Genomic DNA, 22,575 nt, shown 5'->3' with positions numbered 1-22,575 from the left:
ACGCAGGAGATGAACCCTCACTGGTTACGTTCAGCTCAAAGAGTCAAAATACCCTGGCTGGAAAATATGCTAACACGGAAAATCACATCCCTAAAAATGCACAAAATTCTACTCTTCAGCACAAAAATCTGGGTTTACTTTGGCACTGATTTAACTCCCAGTTTCCTCTCCTAGTGTGCTATTTCTATTTATCAAAACAAGATGAATTTGCTGTAGGTCAGACCTACACAGTAAAGAGAAAAGTGGAGCTGAAAACTAGCCCTAAAGAGTGCATTTACTGCACATGAATGAATAACTCCTGAACTCACTGCTGGTTACTCAGAGGGACAGTTCACCCCAAAATGAAAATGGCCCCGATTTACTCACCCTCAAGCCATATGAGACTTTCTTCTTTCAGACAAATCCAATCAGTTATATTAAAAATGTCCTGGCTCTTCCAAGCTTTATGATGGCAGTGGATGGGGTCAAGAATTTGAAGCACAAACAAGTGAATCCATCCTTCAGTCCACTGGAAAGCACTCTCTCATGAACGCAGAAGCTAGAGATCATGGTGTAAAGGTTTAAATATGGATATTTTTCTTACACAAATGGATCAATTCACTTCAGAAGGCCTTTATTAATCCCCGGAGTCATGTGGAGCACTTTTTATTTACCCCTATTCATTGCCATTATAAGAGCCAGGACTTTTTTGAATATAACTCCAATTGTATTCATCTCTAAAAGAAGAAAGTCAGAGTAAATCAATTAAATGATACTTTGAAATTTTGGATGAACTATCTTTTTAAAGTTACCCGTTTTCCTGAAACAGTTGTCAGAACTAAAGGAGAAATAAAGCAGCTTTGCTTTCACTTGATCCAGAAGCATTTGGCCGCATTCACAGTTTCTCATCAATAATGACACACTGAATAAGTAGTGAAACTCAAGTTGCCAGATGTTTATTTTATGTTCAGGAGATTGAAAATAGCAAGCAACATGGCTGCGTTTGTGTGGGACCTCGTGCCAGTGAAGCGACCTTTCAACCAAATACACACAAAGAAAGCCTTCGAAAGATTCACTTTCTGTCCCGTTAAGCTCCTGTAAACATGAGGAAACTCTGGGGTAAACAAGTTCTGTAATAAAATAGTTTTTCTTCTTTTGCAAAGCATGAATTTTATTGTCAACTAGTGCTGTCCACTTTATTAAAATACAAACAGGACAAGAATAAAACCACTGCATATACAAGTTCTGATTTACACAAGAGTTCAGGGAACACGGTCTCAAACATGATGAACGGTAGTTTGTGTAGAACAGCTCAAAACATCTGCCCACAGTCTGAGATGGTGATGGTTTCCGTGGGTTTCCCGTCTTTAGCGCCCAGCTCTCCGATTCTCCTCACCACATCCATGCCGTCTTTGACGAATCCGAAGGCCACGTGCTTGAAGTCCAAGTGCTCTGCTTTCTTGAGGGTGATGAAGAACTGTGAGTTGTTGGCGTCTCTGCCGCGGTTGGCCATGGACAGCAGCCCCGGCCCCGTGTGCCTCACCTCGAAGCTCTCGTCCTCAAACTTCGCTCCGTAGATGGACTTCCCTCCCGTCCCATCCTGGCTGGTGATATCACCGCCCTGAGAGACAGCAGGAGTTATTAAACAGCCATCAGAAACCAAAGCTAGAAGCAGAAACACTCCAGATATTTCAGGCCGTCAGCATGAACAGCTGTTTGCATCTAGTGTTTGATTTGTTTACTTCATAATGTTCAATACTGACCTGTCTGGCTCCAGAGGTTCAGTAACTCCAAGCAGATCTTTTACTTTCATTGAGATACTACTACACTTTTGTTAATAAACTGCTCATAAAATGTGCCAATGTGTCAGCGAGCCTCTTTGGTGCGTCGTTGAGTAGTTCACACACAAAGATTGCCGAGCGCTGATCACCTGCTGATTTTCCCCCGATCACAGCCCGACCTGTCGATGAGCTCGTTAACTTGCAAATCGGGCTAAAAATCCTGTAGCATGAACTAGGCATTATGTGCTGCCGCAAGGAGGTTTGGAGTGGAGTGGGACTGTTTAGCAGGAGTAGGAGTAGCACTGCCAGAGCCCTACAAAATGACCTCCAGCAGGCGACTGGTGTGCATGTGCCTGACCCAACTGTCAGAAACAGACTTCACGAGGGTGGCAATGAGGGCCAGATGTCCTGCAGTGGGACCTGTGCTCACAGTCCAGCACCGTGCAGCTTGACTGGCATTTGCCAGAGAACACCAGGTCTGTGGAATGCTGGTCTGGAGATGCTGTGGGGAATATTATGCAACATCATCCAGCATGAGCGGTTTGGCAGTGGGTCAGTGATGGTCTGGGGAGGGTTGCACAGACCTGCAGTGGTTCCCTTACTGCTGTTAGGTACTGGGATGAAATCCTCAGACCTTACGCTGGTGCAGTGGCCCTTGGATCCTCCTGGTGCAGGACAACACCCAGCCTCATGTGGCCAGAGTGTGTATGCAGCTTCTGGATGATGAAGGCATTGTAGTGGACAGCACATTCCAGGGCCCAGTTTTAGGCCGGGGCCCCTCTATCGCCACAGCAGTGGACACAGGTTTGCAACACTTTGATTGGATCTTGGTGGACTAACATAAGCAAACTGTAAAACGCCATCAGATAAAGATGCTAGGACAACAGGCAGAAACCTCTTAGAGGACAAGAAGACCTCTGGTACAAAGCCCGGGAAGGAAAGGACTTCTCATTGGTCCACATGCAGTTTCTGCCCTTCACCCGTCTAGAGACTGATTCCTAAGGTTTGGTCTGTGACCAGCATAAATATTCCTTAGGAATCTTTAGATACAGCAGCGGTGGGTGAAACAGAGAAGTCACAGAGATCTATCCAAATCCATTCATAACTGTTTTCAAACCTTAAAACTGATGCACACTACAACACACCCATCTCATGCTTATTCAGAAGAATAAGAATTCTCAACAGCAGCTAAGTGTAGTGCAAAATCGTACACAAACTCCGCTGTTAAAGGACAAATGAATGCATGCATGACAGTTCGATCTTTTTCCTTCATGTTTGGAACATTGCCAAATGTATTCTGGTTGTGGTTTGGTAAGTGAATAATGCATTGGTAGAACTTTAGTGACACTTTTCTAAATGTGTTTGGACTACGGCAGTGAGCTCCACGGGAGGAAAGAAGGGTGGGCCACACCGCCTTGAGAAGAATGGAGAAGCGCCAAATTGCAATCTCCTCCTCATCAGAAAGAGATAAAGGGATCAAGGAGTGTCTGTTGAAAGGGTACAAGTCTCTGGCCTGTGTGGTAGGAGGTAATAACAGATATGATACGTTCTGAGTCCACAGTCCGTGAGGTAAGAGAAACTCTACATTCAGAGTCTTCATCCAGCGAAAAAACAGATGCAGCACGTCCCGAGTCTCCATCTCAGAGAGACAAAAGCGGATTGACCAAGTTCTGAGTCTCTAGCCCAGAGAGGCAGAAGACATGCAGACATTTGGAACAAGGTTAAGCTCCGGCGAGCAAACCTTCACTTCAAGCTACTTTCGTCTGCTTTTTCCAGACTAAGGACCTCCTACACCTACTCCAGGGCCACATCTGCATGTTCCAGATTTTAGGACCCTTTGGTGCTCCAGGAGATCAGCATCCTACAGCACTTCATGTTCAAAGCTGTCGAAACAGATTCCTGCTCCTTTTCCCAATGCATTGTTACCAGCACAACCAGTGGAAGAAGTCACCGCTACCGGACTGCTCACTCGATCGTAGAGAACGTAAATATCACTTATCCAAACCTCCTCCAGAGACCTTGGCATTGTTACATATTATCATTTTCTAATTTACATCAGATGTCAGTTAACAACAAATTATCTTATGGAAAGATAAACTGTTGCTCAAAACAAATAAATGCAAGATTAAGTAACCTTGTCATAGTAACACCCAACTTAATCACTTGCATTTTATGCATCTTATTCCTTTATCATTCATGGTATTTATTTAGTAGACGTGGATTACTCTTGTTTATCTTATGTTAATACAATTATTTCATTACACTTGTGTCTTATTAGTGTTGATAATACAGTAAGACTCTACAAGTTAACATTACATCACCAATCTTTCATTTAAATCAACTGACCAACTCCCTCCAGTTTGCATTAATTGTAAGTGACTGAACAGCCCCTGTTGGGAGTGTTCTCATACTTCCAAGGTGAAAGCCCTCGACTGATGCCTTGAACTAAGACGGCGGCGGGGTAAGTGGTCATCTGACACACCTTAAGTGACACATGATCCAAAATCACAGCGTCATCAGTGACGCGAGTACCCATCACTACAGCACTGATGCCACTGACTGGCCCTCAATCCTGAGCCTGTGGGACATCATTTATCAGAGCATCCCAAGCACTACAGACCATCCAGGAGCTCTCTGATGTCCTGATCCATCCATCATCTCATCAGGATCAAGCCTAGACGTTGTCGGCAGTGCATACAGGCACGTGGAGGCCATACACACTACTGACTTACACTATGAGCTGCTGTGATGAAACTCATGCACTATCGATCAGCCTGTAGTTTCAGATTTTGACTCAGATTTTTGGTTTGATTTTGAATCCAGTCCTCAGTGGGTTGATGATTTTGCTTTCCATTGACCATTGTTATATCATTTTCTTCTCAACGAATAACACGGTGTATACAAGTAAAGATTTTCAACTTATTTCATTATATGTATATTTCATTAATTGAGATTCAATGTGTGAATAAAGTGTTCCGTTCATTTCTTTTGAGCAGTGTATTATGAATAGTATTTTTGTTATTTTCTGTGTGAGTTATTAGTAACTTTGTTGTTTTTGTATTTTTTAGTATTATTTGTTTAGTAGGACTATATCGTTTTTATTGCTGTTAAATTTTTGTTTTAGTTATTTTAGTACTTCAAATTAAATGAAAATGAGAAATGGTGTCCTGGAAACTACCTGGAATAAAATGTTTTTTATATTTTATTCCAGTTCATGTTTATTTCAAGTAATTAAACATTTTTTAATGATTTTGGTTTCAGATAACTATAAAAACTCTGCTACTCAATTGCTTTGGATAAAACTGTCTGTTAAATGAACAGCAGAATAACTTTACATTACATTTACAGGTGTGCATTATTTGTTGACTTTACAGGTAACAATTGCAATAATTATTGTTTTAACATTAAGAATCTTATTTCAATGAACTGATCCAGTAAAAGCGTTGATGTAAACAGATATCCATGCTGTGTTTTTATTAAGGGTGCGATGATAAATCGATTCGATTGTCAGAATGCATCGTGATTCTCTCGAATGGATTCTGAGGTTAGTTTTTAACAGCAGAGGGCGCTCTAGACTAGTTTCTAACAGCACACTCAAATGCTCACGAAGAAGAGCGCTTGTGCGTTCGGCTAAGTCATGTAAGTGGTTAAATGTACTTGCACATCGGCTTTTATGCTTGCCGCAAGATCAATGTAAACACAGCCCACTGTGGACACCCTTGTAATTTGATTAAACCTTTTCGAACTTTATGAATGATTATTTTAGGTTTAAATGCTGCATGTGTGGAACTGGAAGCAAGCAGAGTACAGCTGTTTCTAAAGCACGCAGCGCCATCTGCTGTTAAAAACTAAGCTCAGAATCGATTTATAATCGCACCCCTAGTTTTACATAATGACGGTATCCTCACCTGACACATGAAGTCCGGGATGATCCTGTGGAAGATGGACTCCCGGTAACCGAAGCCCATCTCTCCCGTACACAGAGCCCGGAAGTTCTCCGCCGTTCTGGGCAGGATGTGAGCGAAGAGCTCCATGACGACTCTCCCAGCACGCTCGTCATCTACGGTGATGTCGAAGAACACCACAGGGTTGGAGTCTCGAGACAGCGCCTCGGCGGCAGACGTCTGAGCGGCGTCAGTCTGAGACATGCGGCTCTGGCAGTCTGTGAAGGCTCGTGTGAAGGACTCCGCCAGCTCTGGAGTCTTGAACTTGGCCGCCAGCTGCTCCACTTTCCCGTCTCCCTCTGTGTGGACAAACATACAGACGTGAGGACAGCGGCAGCAGGGTGATGTGTGTGAGGCGAGGAGCGAGGGCTGCACCTGAGTAGTCGGTGGCGGTCCACACCAGAGAGTTAGCCGAGGTGTTCATGGGCTTGAGCTCGATGCTCGGGCTGATGCTGTGGTTGGCGCAGACTCTGAGCACCTGCTCGCGTCTCATCAGCAGGCGGTAGCTCTTCTTCAGCGGGTGGAAGAGGATCTTGAGGTCTCCCACGCCGCGCTCCTTCCACTGGTTGAGCTTGCGGTCCCAGCGGTACAGTTTGGCTCTTTCTCTGAACAGGATCTCCTCGTCCTCCTCACCAGACCTCACCTCCACCTGCAGGATCAGCACACGTCACACTTCTCCAGAGACACGAGGAGCACAGCTACCAGCATCACAGCAAACACTCACCTCAGGCAGAGACACGATCGGCTCAAAGTGGATCTCCTCATTATGAGTCGTCTCTTCATCACTGCCCTCCTCTTCTGCTTCACTGCGAGCCTTTTCTCCTTCATTTTGTGTCGCTGTGCTTCCAAAGACTGTGGCTCCTGCGCCTGACCATGAGAAATCATCATCTGCAGAAATAAACACATGATGAAAACAGCACACTCACAATATCAATGCTGACAGCAGCAGTATGCTATCATACTAGAACTTCATAATACCAATTCATATTAATGCTGCCAACGAACACACACACATGCAAAAATAAACATTATGAACGGCTTGTTTACAGGATGAGACGTGAGCTTGGTCACAAGGTTTAGACAACAGGGCTGAGCGCTAACATAACATCAGAGAAAACAGGAAATACATTATGAAATGCAGAAATGAGTGAGTCTTCATGGAAACTGTCATCATTAATTTTTCATGGAATTTGTGATTTTTTCCCGCCAAAACTGATGCTATGCATAGGTCTTTAAAAACAAAAAAGATCTTATGATCTGCTTTAGGACAGCATTTTCAGAAGCCAAACAAAGATGAAATTAGATTAGAATACAAATAACAGTATGCAGTGCAAACATTATTACCAGAACACACCTATTAGACTTTCACCTCATATGACAACCAGTGTTTTCTACTTAAGCACAGAATAAATAAAGCGCAGAATGTGTGTCACTGTGTTCTGAAGATGTTTGGTGAAAACAAACCACAATGTAATTTATAATTTAGTGTGCCTGGCATTGATGAGAGCAGCAGTGACATCACACCAGCAAGACAACCCTAAAAACCCTTTTCTCTCTCGTGCTCTGGTCCAAATCTTTCATGAAGACATGCCGAATCTATAATAACATTTCCATGTAATGTTTTTTTTTTCAGCCTTACAAGAGAACTCTGTAGAAAGCCCTGTGAATGTGACTGCACGGTTTAATACGAGAATCAAGTAAAAGACACAGAAACGGGTAAACACAGACTCACCTCTTTTGCAAAATGCTAATTCACCTGAACCCTTTGCCAGTTCTGCAAATGAAACCTCACCCGCAGATTCAAATCCAAAAGAGAGACCTGCTGGAGGAAAGCAAACACACTCATTCAAACAAGCGCTCCATCATCGTTTGCGGTTTAGTGCGTGACGTGACTAACTCACAGCTCATACGCTTCTGTCCTGTCCTCTCCGTATAGGGCTTACAGACGCTCATGTGTTGAAAAGTAACTGAAATGTCTCCCCTGTTGAGGGTTTCAGTGCCGTTCTGTGCTTTATAACAATACCAATATTCTTTATTTGGTGTGGTTACTTTAACACAACGGTAAGAAGCTTCCCTTCTGTTCGTGTGCTAATCTTTCAGAGGCTCTTCATGCGTAATAGTAACACAACACTGCCCTGTGTGAGACACAAGAGAGCACTCTTACAACCCAAGACAACGTCTTCATGCAGCAAGAGCAAGAGGTCATTACACTACACACAGCCAGATGAGCTTTGCTGCAAAACTAGTCGCTATTTCGTTTTTTAGTTTTAGTTTAGAGCTTTATTAATCCCCTTGGGGCAATTAATTCAGACTTTCGTGGTGCTTCACATATACAACACTTAACACACACATACATATATTTAAAACACACTAAATACATAAAAAGGGGTAAACAAAAAAAAAAATACAAATAATTTTATTCACTAAATAAATCATCTAAATCAACTAGATTCATTACATAAACGTATTGCTTCTGGCACAAAAGTCAATTTATACTACAAATAAAGGAAAAGGACAATATACTTTCAACAAATGAATTATAAAAAGCCCTGAGAATGACTCTCTGTACATTAAAGGAATTTATCTTCCTCAGCACAAACAATCTTTGATGTGACTTTTTAATGATTGCATCTGTGTTTTGATCAAACTTCAGCCTATTATCAATAATCGTTCCTAAATACTTGTATTCCTCCACTACATGAACCTGTGTGTCATTAATGACCACCCTTTGAGGTGCAAGTGTTTTCCTACTAAAATTGATGATCATCTCTTTCGTTTTTGACACATTCAAATCTAATTTCATCCTATTACACCATAAAATAAAATCATCCAAAACCGGACCATATTCCTGATCTGGATATGACAGCAAAGACAGAAGCACAGTGTTGTCTGCATATTTTACCAAATAACTATTATTGTACAAACTCTGACAATCATTTGTATATGAAATGAATAGAGCCGGAGAAAGTACACAGCCTTGCTGTGAACCATGTAGCCTTCAACTGTTTCAATATATCAGATGGATTCAATTTTAAATTATTAGAAGAACTAGTATTATCTTTAAAAAGTGTTAATATTATCTATAAAAAGTGCCATCTCATCAACTACAGCAGAAAAAAATTCATTATACTTATTAGATAGAAGAAAATTAGTATCATAATTCTCCATAGGCATTTGTTGATTTGATACCCATGTACTAACTTCAGCCATACTCTTAATTCCTTTCCAGGCAGCTTTAAGAATACCTTGCATAAACACACCCTCAATCTTATTTTTATAATTACTTTTAGCAATTTTTATTGCCCTTTTAACTTCCCTGTTTATCTGTTTTTTCTCCTCATTAGTTCCTGAGAGAAATTAACATCTTCACATTTGCTCCTCTTATTAGCATGAAAATCTGCTTGCGATTAAAATATAGGGCTGCATGATTTCTTCTTCTCTCAGTTAATTAAAATAGTCACAACATTTGCCCGCTGGTTATTTCTCCTGAAAACATTTTTTGGTTTGACATTGCCATTATCTAGCTTTGGTAAAAAGCCTCTGTAAGCGGTTGCAGGTGCCAGATTTCAAGAGTTTAAATCAGAGCTTTTCTCTTAACCCTCTGCTTTTGTTCATTTGGGAGTCACACTTGTGTTGTTCGCGCTCAAAAGTGACCGGACGCCAGAAATATAACTTTTTTTATTTTAAGTGAAATCAATGGAATACATTTTTGTTCGATATTAGTTTTTCTTTTTTGTTTTGAGAGAATTTCATGGTACTATTTAATATTTATGCAATAATTATGATCAATTTTTCCCACTGAAAACATATTTTTCTATTACTTTTCAATTTCTATTACTTTACAACTTGTTAAAATAGAGACAATGCCTTTAAAATCCCATTTTTGAAGGCAGATTAGTTCCATCTGGTGAGAGTAAAGAAGAAAAACATCTGAAATCCCGTGGTTCAGCCACTAGATTCCTATAGAGCTCTATATAAAAGGCTTATACATTCTCTAGTTGTTTTTAGACATAAATACTTTTTTTTGTGGATTTGGATTTATATTTAGACATTCTCAAAGAGAATGCTTTTTGTAAAGGTTTAGATTTTTTTGTTTGAAATTGTAGTTTTTGTATTAATTTTACTACTGTACCTCCAAAGAGAAAGGAAAACTTGAAATCGCATCATATGACCCCTTTAAGAGTGTCACCCCTTCCTTGGTGTCTGTGTTTTTACTCCATTATGGCTAAATTACTGATTTTATTTCAGGTATTTGTAAAAACATGCTTTGTGTTACAGTCACACTAGTTCATATGTGTGTGTCTGTGGGGGGGTTTGGAGTGTGTCTGTTTTGCACTCTTGATATTTTAGAGCGTCACCCCTTCATTGCTGTGCACTCTTCTTCTGCATCGTGAATGATTTGAGGATTGTACACACAAAAAGATTCTCTGTATTTTCGTACTTTTGCACATTTCCCCATTCATTTCCAATGGCGCTCATTTTTGACTGCGAACAACACAAGTGTGACTTTTGTTTTTACGACCATTTAGCTTTTTCCAATCAAGTCCAAGATTTTTTTAAGGTCACAGTGACTGCGATAAAAGTCAGTGAGTTTTGTACCATTCAGATGAAGTAGCGATTTTTAAAATTTCAAAACTTTTTTTTCTGGTCTAAAATGACCGAACAACACCAGAGGGTTAAATCAATACATCTTCTGCACAGTGGTTTATTTAATCTTCCCAACCTGGCAACCACTCGCATGTCTACATTACAGAAAAGCTGCTGAAAACACCGGCAACCAGCGAGTTGGACTTCAGCTCTCTTTGAGAGTTTCTGCTCAGCCGGTGTTTTCTTTCACCAAGCTGTTTGTGCTGTTTACTGCTACTACACCTGCCTTCATGAAGTGTAGTACATCCAGACATGGATCTCGTAGCACAGAGGATGCAGAAGTGCATTGTGAAGGTTTGACTGGCACTCACCTGTAGCTGTGCTGTCGCTCTCACTGCTTCTCTTGGTGGAGAGGTCGATGGGACGGCTGCCGTCAGTCTGACGCTCTTCTGCTCCGCCGCTGCTCGTGTCCACAGCTGCTGCATCATGGGAAGGCTTGGGTGCTGTGCTCACGGCGATGTGAAGATCAGAAACACTCGTCACCTGTGTCTGCTGCTGCAGCTTCTGGAGCTTAGTGCTGAAGTCGTCTGGGTTCTCTGCCTCCGGCTCAGAGTCGCTGCTGACGCTGCACAGGATGGTGGGAGACAGCAGGAGGCGTCTGGCTCGCTGCTCCTCGTCTGCAGTTGGCCGCTTCTCCCACACCAGACTGACCTCCGAGTCTGCAGACACAAGCATCTCCATCACTACACCTCACACCACGACGCACATCCACCAACTCCTACGCCGGACCTCACCGCTGAGCCCTGATGACTCCACTAGTCCCAGCAATGCATTTCACAAGACCAGCCTACCGTGATCAGACGCTCCATCGGCTCCATCCGCACACAGCTTCCCCTTCAGACTCCTCACTGCGCTCTCAAAATCCTCATCTGAAAACACACCGAGTGCATCTGATGTTAATCATTTCTCGCAGAGACCGAGACCGCTCAAGTCAGAACATGTGAATACCAGGGCTTGCAAAAAATCCACTAGTCTGACGTCACTAGCCCGGCCCTGCCCCCCCGACGGGCTTTCTTCAATAGTGAAGTCAAATCCCTTCCTTGATTTGCATTGTGCACTCGCTTGTTCATAGTTGATCACTCGCACGTGTTTCCAATGTAAACATTCAAGTGTTTTAAAGCATTCAAGCACATGAAGAGGCGAAAGAGTTCAACTCCGTATTCCGCAGAATTAATTCCTCTTTCGCATCTCCTCACTCTTGAACGGACAAATAAACAAAAATGATCTCAAAACACCCGTCTCATTCAGCATTCTGGTAAACGCAGTCGGTTATTCCTTACGTGAACAGAGTGAAGAAAGAAATCAGATGTGTATCGTTACATTGGATCCGTGCATCACATTTCTGTACCTCAATACTACTGTTAGATATTATTTTATTTGTAACTTTATTATACTGCACCATGTTGTATTTACTTCACTATACTGTATATATTTACACTTGTAATTTGTTTATTTGTTCTTATTTTATTACTGAGTTCACTTGTCTTTAAAAATGTTTGAACTTTATTAGTTATGCTACTAGTTTTTTCTGTAGTTTCGAAGATGTGTTCTTCAAATAATGTTTTTAATAATATAAATATATATGATCTGATCTTTCAACCCGTAATACGATCCGAACCGTGAGTTGTGATCCGTTGCACACCTACTCTCCTGACTTATTTGAAGAAAAAGTACAATCACTGAGGTTTTTGATCATGCTGATTTGCCGATGTTCAGTCGATGTGTCTTTATTCAGGCTACCAAAATCTGAAGAAAGCCAGTCAGAAGGGGCCCTGAACACTGTTAAAGCTTTAGAAGAAGCAGCTCTGATAAACTAATCTGGATTTGGTCATTTGTTGTACCGTCACAGGTGACAGAAACCAGATGTAAACAGAGTGTAGAGCTCACCATCGCGGTCATCGTCGCTGACGTATCCTGGACGGTTTTTATAACAGAAGAAGGTATGAGGAAGCATCAGTCTGGCTGCCAGCTCTGCTTGCTCTCTCGTGGGCTTCAGCACAAATACCATCTCAACATCATCATCATCATCATCACACTCGTCCGGAGCGCTCTTCTGCTCTGACGGAGAGGAAACTGAGCAACACACAAACAGAAACTAGATTAACTAATGCAATAACAACAACTGCTAAATGGATAGTTCATCCCAACATGAAAACTGCTGTCACTGACTCACTCTCATGCGATTCTAAAGCTGTACGTCTGACAAAACACAGGATTTTCAGTCACTGGAGTCTCAACAACACTGGTGCCATTGACTTTATACTGTGCTGGAAACATGATCTCTGATTCTGTGTTCCGCAGAAGGAAGTCATACAGGTTTGGAAGGACGAGACTGAGTTTTCATGTTTGGATGAACTATCTCTTGAAGCGCTCACCTCGTTTGAGTAGAGTTTTCAGAAGCAATCAGAAACCAACAAGTGTCAAAGCATGTGGCAGACAGACAAAAGTACACACTTCACACTGAACGTTAAATCAGTAACTCTACATGACACACACATGCAAACACTCAGACTGTGATGAAGCATCTGCAGCGGTCATTCACCACCAGTGGCGCAGTTCAGCTTAATGCTTTATTTTTGACCCGTCACGAAAGTTTATCATATGCATGTTTTTAAGTTTTGCCAATTTAAGCATTCAAAAGATTTTAAACCGTTGCCAAAAATTTTTTTTGTAAAAATCGCGAGCTAAATTTGGCACTCGAGCGCTGTTTTCTGTGTGCGCACTCTGACAGCGCACCATCACAGAACTGAGTTCACTTTTCGTCTTATCGCACTCGAACGACCAAATACACACAACATTACGTCAAAATGCCCGTTTTGGCAAGTGTCCTCATGAGCACAGTCTTAACTAAGTTAAAAAAAAAAGTTTTAAATGAATGTAAACTGAGAAAATCTGATGTGTGTGTGTGTCAGATTCCTACATTCGGTCTGAAAGTGAGAGCAGCTTGCTGTCTGTGTCATTAATATTAATTAAAGAACAAAAGAAAAATCACTCTGCTCTTGACTGAATAGCTTAATCTTTAATAAGGAATAATTTATAAATGTGTAAAACCTCGTGATAAATCCTGCTCAGCATTAAGCTAAATTAACTGTCTCATGCAGGCGCAACACGCAGAGTAGGTTTTGTGTGAAAACATGAATGAAGGCAGACTGCTGAGGGAAATTATATGAAAGACTGTCTTCAGAAGAGCTTCCATGGCATTTTCTTTTTGTTTACAGCGGTTACCGGGGAAACCGCTCTATTTCTGCTGCTCCATCAGCGCCACCTGCTGTCAGACAGTGGAGGTACATTCTCATTCAGCCCGTCTGCCTGTTTGTTCAGACCAATGTAAAATTCGGATCGAATTTTTGTTGTAAATCTTAACTGGCAGATGGAAAACAAGCTAATATGTATTCTAAAAATCTCAACACTTTGAATAATAAGGTAGCCTATGTAGAATTTGCGTACAATAAGCAGAGATCATGTGATGCGTGCTGGGATTCACTGGGATCTCTCCTTTTACGGTCTTCCCCGTTATTCCAAAGCAACGACACAAGAATGTGGTTAAAAATAAAAACAAAACAAAAAAGCCATCTCCTCACTTATAATGTGGAAACGTGAGGGTTAGTAAATCATTCCAGATCAGTATTCAGTATACGAGCACATCAGTGTGCGCCTCTCATCAGCACAAGGCTTTATTTGCTCAACTATTAGATGCACTGCTGCAAGAAACATGCCTAAAAACACTAAGAAATTAGGGATATTCATATCGAATTGTATTATGTTATTAATGTAGACATGTATTAATTGTATTAAGGAAGTAATGGAATATAATTATAGTATTTATAGTATAGAAACCGTATTTAAGTATGCACTGGTTAAGTGACACAGCAGAACAACTGCAGAAGCACACACACTTATGTAAGATAATAACTTACTACTACTGCATAATTATCAAAAGAAGGCAATTTCACTTTTTTCGTGTGTTCTTTACCTAACAGTCTACACATGGACAAGTTAAATTCCCCTAACTCTCACCGATGTATTAGCAGTAAACAGCACAAGTGTGCTCGTGAAGAACAGAGGAACTATTCTTTGAGCAGACCATGAACGGAGGCTTGCTACCAACGCAAGATAACGTCAATGTCACATTAAAAACAACGCTTTCAGGATTAAAAAAAAAACAGTAGGGCTAATATTGCAAAGATTATTTTTCATTGAGAGAAGCAGAAATCTTGATCACGATCAGTCATGCAGTCCTAGAAGATGCATTGATCACTTCATGCTTTCCCCGGGAATCAAACCCATGATCTACTGTTTGAGCTCACGGAAACCCAACAAAACACGTGTGAGATATTCAGTGTTGGGGGGAACGCATTACAAGTAACGCAAGTTACGTAATCAGATTACTTTTTTCAAGTAACTAAGCAAAGTAACGCATTACTTTTTAATTTACAAGAAAATATCTGAGTTACTTTTTTCCTCAACAATGTTGGGAAGAATTTCCCAGATATTTGATCATCATTGTAGAAAGCATGCTGCGACTCAGCAACACTCAAAACCTAATGATTTCTTCATCCAACAATAGTTTACTACACTGAGGTATTAAGCTGCATAAATCTCAATAACTGCAAAAACGGAGGCGTCCTAAACCTTTTCTGACAGACTTGTACATAAATACAAGTGAAGATTTAAAAGCAGCCATCTGTCAGTCAGGCCGTCCTAAGGCACCAAATAAAGCCTTTACAATGGAGTTAAAGATGGGGGGGGATAATCATTTATGTCTATTTTCAGTTGCTCCTGAAATTACCATGACTGACAGTGCTAATCTCAACGTTACTTTACATTAATAGCACGTCATGTACTGATACATATAACAATTTAACTCCGAAATTAGAAGAATTTGAGGTTTACTCACACAATATTAAGTATTTTATTGTAAATTCTATTAATCTACATGATTAAATTGCAACTACTACTTTAAGCAAAACTGACAATTATGATTTGTGAATGTTTATAGAGTCTGATCTCTGTAGTCTCTGTAGAATTCTATAAATCAAAGTTAATATTGGTGAGAGAAATAATGCAACCCTATCATTTAGCTCAAGAAACACTGTGGTTAAGACAGTACAGAGTAACCACATAAAAACGGAACTCTGTACAGGTATCATATTATTAGGTGGTCTGTTGGCAAAAATAGCTCTATTTGTCAAAACACCCATAGAACTGCAGAACAAGCCTGTCGAGTTTCCATCTGTTCTAATCCAAAAGTATTTAGATTACCTCTCAAAAGAATAAAACCAAGATATGAGAACAATATGTAAGCTTTGGCCATTAGCAATCTATATAAAGCACCTGTCGCAATATTTCAATCACTAAAAACAGCGGGACATTCTAAAACATTTAATGTGATAACACTTAACGTGCCTTTAAAACAGTGATATTAAAAGATGAAATTAGTACACACCTTACTCATGATGCATGCTTTATGCAGGCAAGCAAATGAGCCCGGAATATGAATGCAATGTGCTAAATAGTTAAGTGTCTTCTTTATAATGGTGTTCTATGGGAAAACATTTAATATTAAACTTTGCACATCGCGTTTATATTCTGGGTTCATCTGCTTGCCTGTGCAAAGTATGTATCATCAATAAGGTGTATACTGAATTTGGCCTTTAAAGGGGTCATATGATGCGATTTAAATTTTCCTTTCTCTTTGGAGTGTTACAAGCTCTTGGTGCATAAAGAAGATCTGTAAAGTTGCAAAGACTAAAGTCTCAAATCCAAATAGATATTCTTTATAAAAGTTAAGAGTCAACCACGCCTACCTAAAAAGGCTCGTTCTAACACGCCCCCACATGTCTACCTCACTATGTGGGAAGATTTGCATAACGCCGCCCAAATGTTAACGCAAAGAAAGAAGGCGTAACTTTTATTCTCGCTGTAGTATTGTTGCCGCCGCCGCCATGTCGTGAAGACACTGTGTGCTTCGTTGTGAAAGCGAAACTACTTTGTTTGGTCTTCCAAAAGAGGACGATATCCGCTTCGTCATGCCTAGAGCTGATCTGTGCTGGTCGCTGAGGGAATACAACAGTATGGTGAGGGGCGTAACATTTCCATCTCACGCTTGAGGTATTCGGCCAATCACAACGCACTGGATAGCTGGCCAATCACAGCACACCTCACTTTTTCAGACCAATGAGCTTTGTAAAAATCGACGCGTTTCAGAAAGGCGGGGCATAGAGGAGAAACAATAATGTACAGTATGTGGAAAATAATGTGTTTTTTTAACCTTAAACCGCATAAACACATTTCATTACACCAAATACACAAAATAATGTTCTTTTTAGCAGCATCATATGACCCCTTTAAATGTCACTGTCTTATTACATTACTACTTAATGCAAACCTCCTAAAAATAACTGGCGGTCAGTGGAGGTGGAATCATACATATATATGAACGTGTGTGTGTGTAAAATAGTATATCAGTCTGGCGAGTAAACAAAACAAATTACTAGCCAATGGCTATTATATTGCCAAGGTGTACGTAGAGGGTTGCAAATACTCATAACTACTCATAGCAGAGACAGAAATACTTGAAAGGGCAAATTCCTGCAATGACACCTGCTGGTGTCACATTTAAAGATGGGAAATCACTTCACAAGACACTCACTGCTGAATGCTTGAAGGACTTTGAAGCCACTGGTGCACCTTAATTGTAAACTGTACTGAAGTTTCAAACAAACGGCTAAAGGTTAGCAGATTTCAGACCATGCACACGTCTGAGTAATGTTGGGTTATCACATCATTCAGCCAAGGTCAGGTCTCCCGGCTCATGCCAGTCACTGAGACCTCCATGTGCCACAGTAAACGGTGACCTCAAATACCTTGGGCTTCAAACTGGGTGGCTGATGCGCAGGTCCAAAAAGCCATAGGATTATGTCTGAAAAGCCTAAAATCCAAACCTAAAAAAATAATGTTGTGTGTTAAAGTTTTTTTTAATCATTTTGTTGAAGGACTTTAAACCATCTCAGGATCAGAGTGGATGAATATCAGTCTATATAGGACAGAAATACTTCCTTGGGAAAAACATGCGTCAACAAACGGCACAATCAGAACATGAAGAACATTCTCATTAAAGTAAATATAAACCAACTACAACCTAAAGCAGAGATGCACTTAGCTCCAACCTTGGTTGAACACACCTGAAGCAGCTAATCATAATCTTTAGGACTACTTGAAAACGGCAGGCAGGTGTGTTTGGAGCAGGGTTGGACAGCACTCAAGCTAAACAAACAGGTACAGTTTTATTCATAACTGTGGGTCACAGAACAAAGCTTACTTCTTGTTGGTATGCTGAAAGGAGTCCCAACCGATGACTGGCTGGTCACTGCTGGTCCAGAGGTTTTCAGTCTCGAGGCACTTACTTCCTCATCTTCTGAACTGGGAATCACAACAGGAGATTTTTCTTTTGATGGCGAAGGGCTTCCAAAGATCTTCTGCACAGAGTCTGACCCAAAGACAAACTTAGGAGGAGAAACCACATTCTTGCTGCTTTGAGCGCCAAGCTTTGCCCCTGGTGTCCCATCCGGTTTAGGATTGTCTTCCTCAGAGAGTCCGGTACGTTCTTTTGTGGTTTCCTCAAGTACAGCAACTGCAGCCTGGCCACAAAGCGTCTCTTGAGTGAAGGCAGGTACTCTCGCAGAAAACGGGGCGAGTAGAGTGTCTTTTTCCTGTGCAGTCCTCGCCTCTTCGAAGATTTCTTTGAAAGCATCTGCAGTTTCCTGCAGTTTAAATCGAACCGCCAGCTGTTCCACCGTGCCCTGCTCTTCAGCAAAATCAAAGGCACTCCAGATCCACGCTTTCTCGGCTCCTTTCATGGGCTCGAGCTTCATATTGGAAGCAATCCAATGGTTTGCACACAGTTTGAGGACCTGGTCCCGTCTCATCACGAGTCTGACACGCTTTGTTTCGAAGTGTTGTAGTATTTTAAGGTCTCCTATACCTCGTTCCTTCCACTGACTGAGATCTTTATCATAGCGGTATAATTTGGCCCGGTGACTGAAAAGGACTTGCTCGTTCTCCTCTCCTGTTGAGACTTCAACAAGATCAGGCAGTGGCACAACAGGCTCGAAGTACTGACCATCTCGCTCTTCCTCCTGCGACGCCTCTTGCTCATCATCTGTGCCAACAGAAGCCTGGCTCTGGTTTAGCTTAGATGGAGACTTAGAGGGACTGAGAATAGGCTGAAAACTGAAACTGAAGCCTGTGGACGATTCGCCAAAGCAGAATAAATTTTTAGCTACTGGATCTGGCTGCAAAGGAGTACTGCACACAGAGGAGCTGGCACAGTCCTCATGCGTTTCCTCTCGCAAATCATAATTATCCCATTCTAAAGTGGGTATGGAGCTTTCAGAGTCGAGCTTGACTACAACTGCAGAGGCATTATGACTCGTATCGGCACTTTCGTCATCCTTGTTTTGGCAAGTCAAGAATGATTTGAGGTCCTTAAGCCCAGATTTCATTTCTTCAGCTTTCTGTATAAGCTGGGCCGTTCTGCCAGTGTTCACGAGCTTGTGAGGCGTCTGCAAAGGAATGTCCAAAAGCAGTCGCTGACACTCCTCGAATTTAAACTTGAACTCTTCTGCAAGCTCTGGCGTTTTGAATTTTGCAGCAAGTTGTTCTAATTTGGCATCTCCATCTGAGAAGTCACTGGCTATCCACATCCAGGCTCGATCCGAGCCAGAGAGGGGCTTTAAGTTCATTGTGGTTGTGATCCAATGATTAGCACACACTTTAAACACCTGCTCTCTCCTCATAAGAACTCGAAGTCTCCCGTTCTGATTATTCTTGAGCAGTTTAAGGTTGCCGACTCCTCTCTCTTTCCATTGGTTTGTTTCCGTATCAAATCTGAAGAGTTTGACACGGTGTGAATACAAGACTTTCTCATCTTCTTCCCCTGTAACAAGGTCGACCTTCTCCGGCATCTGAACAACGGGCTCAAACTGAATATCGTCATTCTCCTCGGTTTTGTACATTTCATCATCTTGATCGACAGAGGTGTCGGCCTTGGAGCTGGAATGAACTCCTGTAAAGAGCTGCTCGCCAGCCCCTGCAAAGCCTTTGAAAGCGGGATCATTCTGGCCAAACTGAAAACTGCCTTGTGACTTTGCCAAGTCAGTGAAACTAAAGGTGTCAGGCTTTCCAGTAAAGAGGGGATTATTATCGTGACTATCAGCATCTACAGACTGTTCTGAGGAACTTGGGGCTGCCTCTTTCTCTTTGTGAAGCTCAGCAATATTTTTGAGGAGGTCAGACGCAGATCCAGTTTGGGACTGTTCATCTGATGGTTTTGCCTCAGATTCTGCAATGCCAAACTTAAATCCGCCAACAGGCGCCGACATGGAAAAGGGAAAACTTGAACTGCCTGATGACTTTTCAGCCTCAGTTGTGGAGGACTCAAACTTGAAGCCTTCTGAGGATGCTTTATCCTGACTTGTGCCGAACTGAAAGGAAGCAGTGCCTGGATTGAAGTTGGCTTTAAATCCTGTCGCAGCAGGTTGGCTGCTAGAACTACCAAAACTGAAGGAAAAAGAGGAACTTGATGGTGCAGCAGAGGTCTTGTTTTTCATATTTGGGTTTGCTGTCTGACATGAAACACAATGGCTGGACGAACCTTCGTTTCTTACCAGGCAAGTGTCACAGTCCCACTGTCCATCTTTTTTACCAAACATGGCAGCTAGCCCACCTTGTGATGTTGCTTTACTTTTTTCAGTGCTGTAGGGGGCTTTGCAAGAAACGCATTCAGCTGCTGAGGCATCATTCCTCACTAGGCAGGAGTCACAGTCCCACTGACCCTCTTTCTTGGCAAACTGAGCACCAAATCCAGTGCCAGATGGGACTGCTGGAGCTGCTGACGCTTTCTCTTGTTGTGGTGCATCAGACTGAATTGTTTTCTTCTCAGCCTGAGCTACAAAGTCAGCAGATGTGACGGCAGCATCCTTCGATCCATTGGCAAACTGAGCACCAAATCCAGTGCCAAATGGGACTGCTGGAGCTGCTGACGCTTTCTCTTGTTGTGGTGCATCAGACTGAATTGTTTTCTTCTCAGCCTGAGCTCCAAAGTCAGCAGATGTGGCGGCAGCATCCTTCGATCCAAACTTAAAAGAAACTGGTACTTGAGATCCAAATGTGAAGCCCTTTGAGCTGACATCAGTGCTGGTGACGCTTTTAGCGGAATCTCCAGAAAGTCCAAAAGAAAACAATTTGGCAGGAGGAGCCGCAGGGGCAGAGCCTTTGGGTTCCTCTACAGGTTTGACCTGTGCTGTAGAAGGAGCTGCACTGCTGCAGGCCACACATACCGCAGACGTGGGAGCGTTTCTTACACAGCACACGTCACAGTCCCATTCACCCACCTTCTTGGAAAACAGTGTTTTGAGATCCACTTCTTTGGATGAAACCTGAGGCTGTGGAGTTTCGCATTTCATTTCAGTCTGTTGGCCTTGTGGGGATTCCGAAAGGAATTTTTGAGCCTCCTCAAATTTAACTTTAAACAGTGCCGCCTCGTCTGCTGTTTTAAAACGAATGGCCAACTGCTCAGTCTTCGGCATTTCATCTGCATAGTCCATAGCGTACCACACCCAGGATTTGTCAGATCCAGCATTTGGTTTGAGGGCCATGTCGGCAGTGATATAGTGATTGACGCAGATTTTCAGAACCTGCTCCCTCCTCATCAACAGACGAACTTTCCCGGAGGTTTTGTGCTTCAGGATTTTGATACTGCCAATGCCCCTCTCTTTCCATTCTTTAGACTCCGAATCAAATCGGAAGAGTTTTGCTCTCTTGCAGAACATCTCCTCTTCCTCCTCCTCACCAGTTTTCACGTCGACCTTATCAGGTAGAGGCACAATGGGCTCAAAATGAGGCCCATCCTCTTCCTCTTCCACATGGGTGCTATCATTGTCACTCGCCCCACTCTTCTCTTCCCGAGCCTCTGAATTCCCTAATGTTGGCTTGGTTCCACTTGTAAAACTACATCTTTGGTCAGCATTGCCAAAAATACTCATCTTGCTCTGAGCACCATCAGTGAATGAAAATCCTGCTGCACTTTTACTTCCAAAGGTAAAGACTCCGCTCTGGCTAGGCAGCTGGTCTTGGGTCTGATGTTTTGTTTCTGACGGCACCTCCACTTTGGGAGGAATATCTGATGTCAGAAGTCCCAAGAGGCTTTCACTATTTTTCCCCTGAGCAGAGGAGAAGGTGAAATCGCCATCATTGGACTTGAAATTGGATTTGAACTTGAACGCAGTTGATGCTGTTGTTGTTAGGCCGGCAGCTACTGCTCCAAAGTTGGGAACCTTAGCAGGTTCACCTGTGAACTGCGGCCCAAAACTCATCTTGGGGTCGACAGCCTTGCTTTCAGTGCTCCTGGATGGCTGTGTGGATGTAACAGCACATGGCTTAGTGAAATATCCAGGCTCTGGCAATGTTGGATTGACTGTGGGCTGAGGAACATTATGACCGTAATACTCCTCACTGTATGGGGAGAGTAAGGATGTAGCTGGTGACTCAAAGTGGATGGGAGGACCGAAGACCTGCTCTTGAGGATACATGCATGCGGGTGTTGACTGGAGAGGTGGGGTGTGTGTTGATTGTTGGTAGGAATACATATGCTGCTGAGGAGGAAGACGATTCATCCCATATACTGGGCCCTGCAGAGGCAAACAAACAATACTCTAATATAGATTCTCGGCCTCTTTACTGTAAGGTAGAATATAATGTGTTTACATGAAAATCCCTCCAGTACCTTTGTTGGTGTGACATTCGCAGCGGTGTGCAGAAGATACTGTGAATTATATGCTGGAGACTGGTTATAGTACACAGAGGGACCTGTAGTAGCAACTGAGACAAAAAGGAACGGTTTTAAGCAGGTCTCAATTATTGTATATACAAGTGGTTCTCAGGGGTCCCCCCCAAAAAAAACAAAAGTGATAGTGATTAAAAATTACAAGATTTTTACTCTGGGCAAATCCATATGATTCGAGTTGCTTTGTGAAAAACAGATTGTAAAGTCACTCACACAAAATCTTGTCCTTCCCCATTTGAATCTGGTGTGGATGCAAGAGCATTAGTCTGTTTGCATAAGCAAAGCACATACATAGAGGAAAGAACCTGCACAAGCCTCATTGTTTCTCACGTCTACTGTTGCGAGATCGTCTGTATATTTGAATGTTGAAAGTGAACAA

The 22,575-nt window shown here is 42.1% G+C and overlaps 1 protein-coding gene across 2 annotated transcripts in view; it reads right to left on the bottom strand.

Moving 5' to 3' along the window:
- Positions 1-1,146: 1,146 nt before the first annotated feature.
- Positions 1,147-22,575, bottom strand: part of LOC107686979 (E3 SUMO-protein ligase RanBP2-like) — a 34,761-nt gene continuing 13,332 nt past the window's right edge. Inside the window, exons 10-21 of one of the 2 annotated variants that reach the window (XM_016484108.1) lie at positions 22,137-22,231; positions 20,479-22,041; positions 17,673-20,331; positions 17,218-17,295; positions 12,239-12,424; positions 11,143-11,220; positions 10,663-11,010; positions 7,437-7,523; positions 6,429-6,592; positions 6,080-6,353; positions 5,669-6,003; positions 1,147-1,600 (exon numbers count right to left, since the gene is read on the bottom strand). In XM_016484108.1, the coding sequence (XP_016339594.1) occupies positions 1,292-1,600; positions 5,669-6,003; positions 6,080-6,353; positions 6,429-6,592; positions 7,437-7,523; positions 10,663-11,010; positions 11,143-11,220; positions 12,239-12,424; positions 17,218-17,295; positions 17,673-20,331; positions 20,479-22,041; positions 22,137-22,231 (6,176 nt within the window). In that variant the 3' untranslated portion in view covers positions 1,147-1,291. Of the gene's footprint in view, positions 1,601-5,668; positions 6,004-6,079; positions 6,354-6,428; positions 6,593-7,436; positions 7,527-10,662; positions 11,011-11,142; positions 11,221-12,238; positions 12,425-17,217; positions 17,296-17,672; positions 20,332-20,478; positions 22,042-22,136; positions 22,232-22,575 lie in introns of both variants that reach the window. The other variant, XM_016484110.1, reaches the window with a different exon arrangement.

Source organism: Sinocyclocheilus anshuiensis, unplaced genomic scaffold, assembly GCF_001515605.1.
Source record: "Sinocyclocheilus anshuiensis isolate Anshui unplaced genomic scaffold, SAMN03320099.WGS_v1.1 scaffold1881, whole genome shotgun sequence".
Taxonomy (NCBI): domain Eukaryota; kingdom Metazoa; phylum Chordata; class Actinopteri; order Cypriniformes; family Cyprinidae; genus Sinocyclocheilus; species Sinocyclocheilus anshuiensis.
This window is presented reverse-complemented; position numbering and strand designations above follow the sequence as displayed.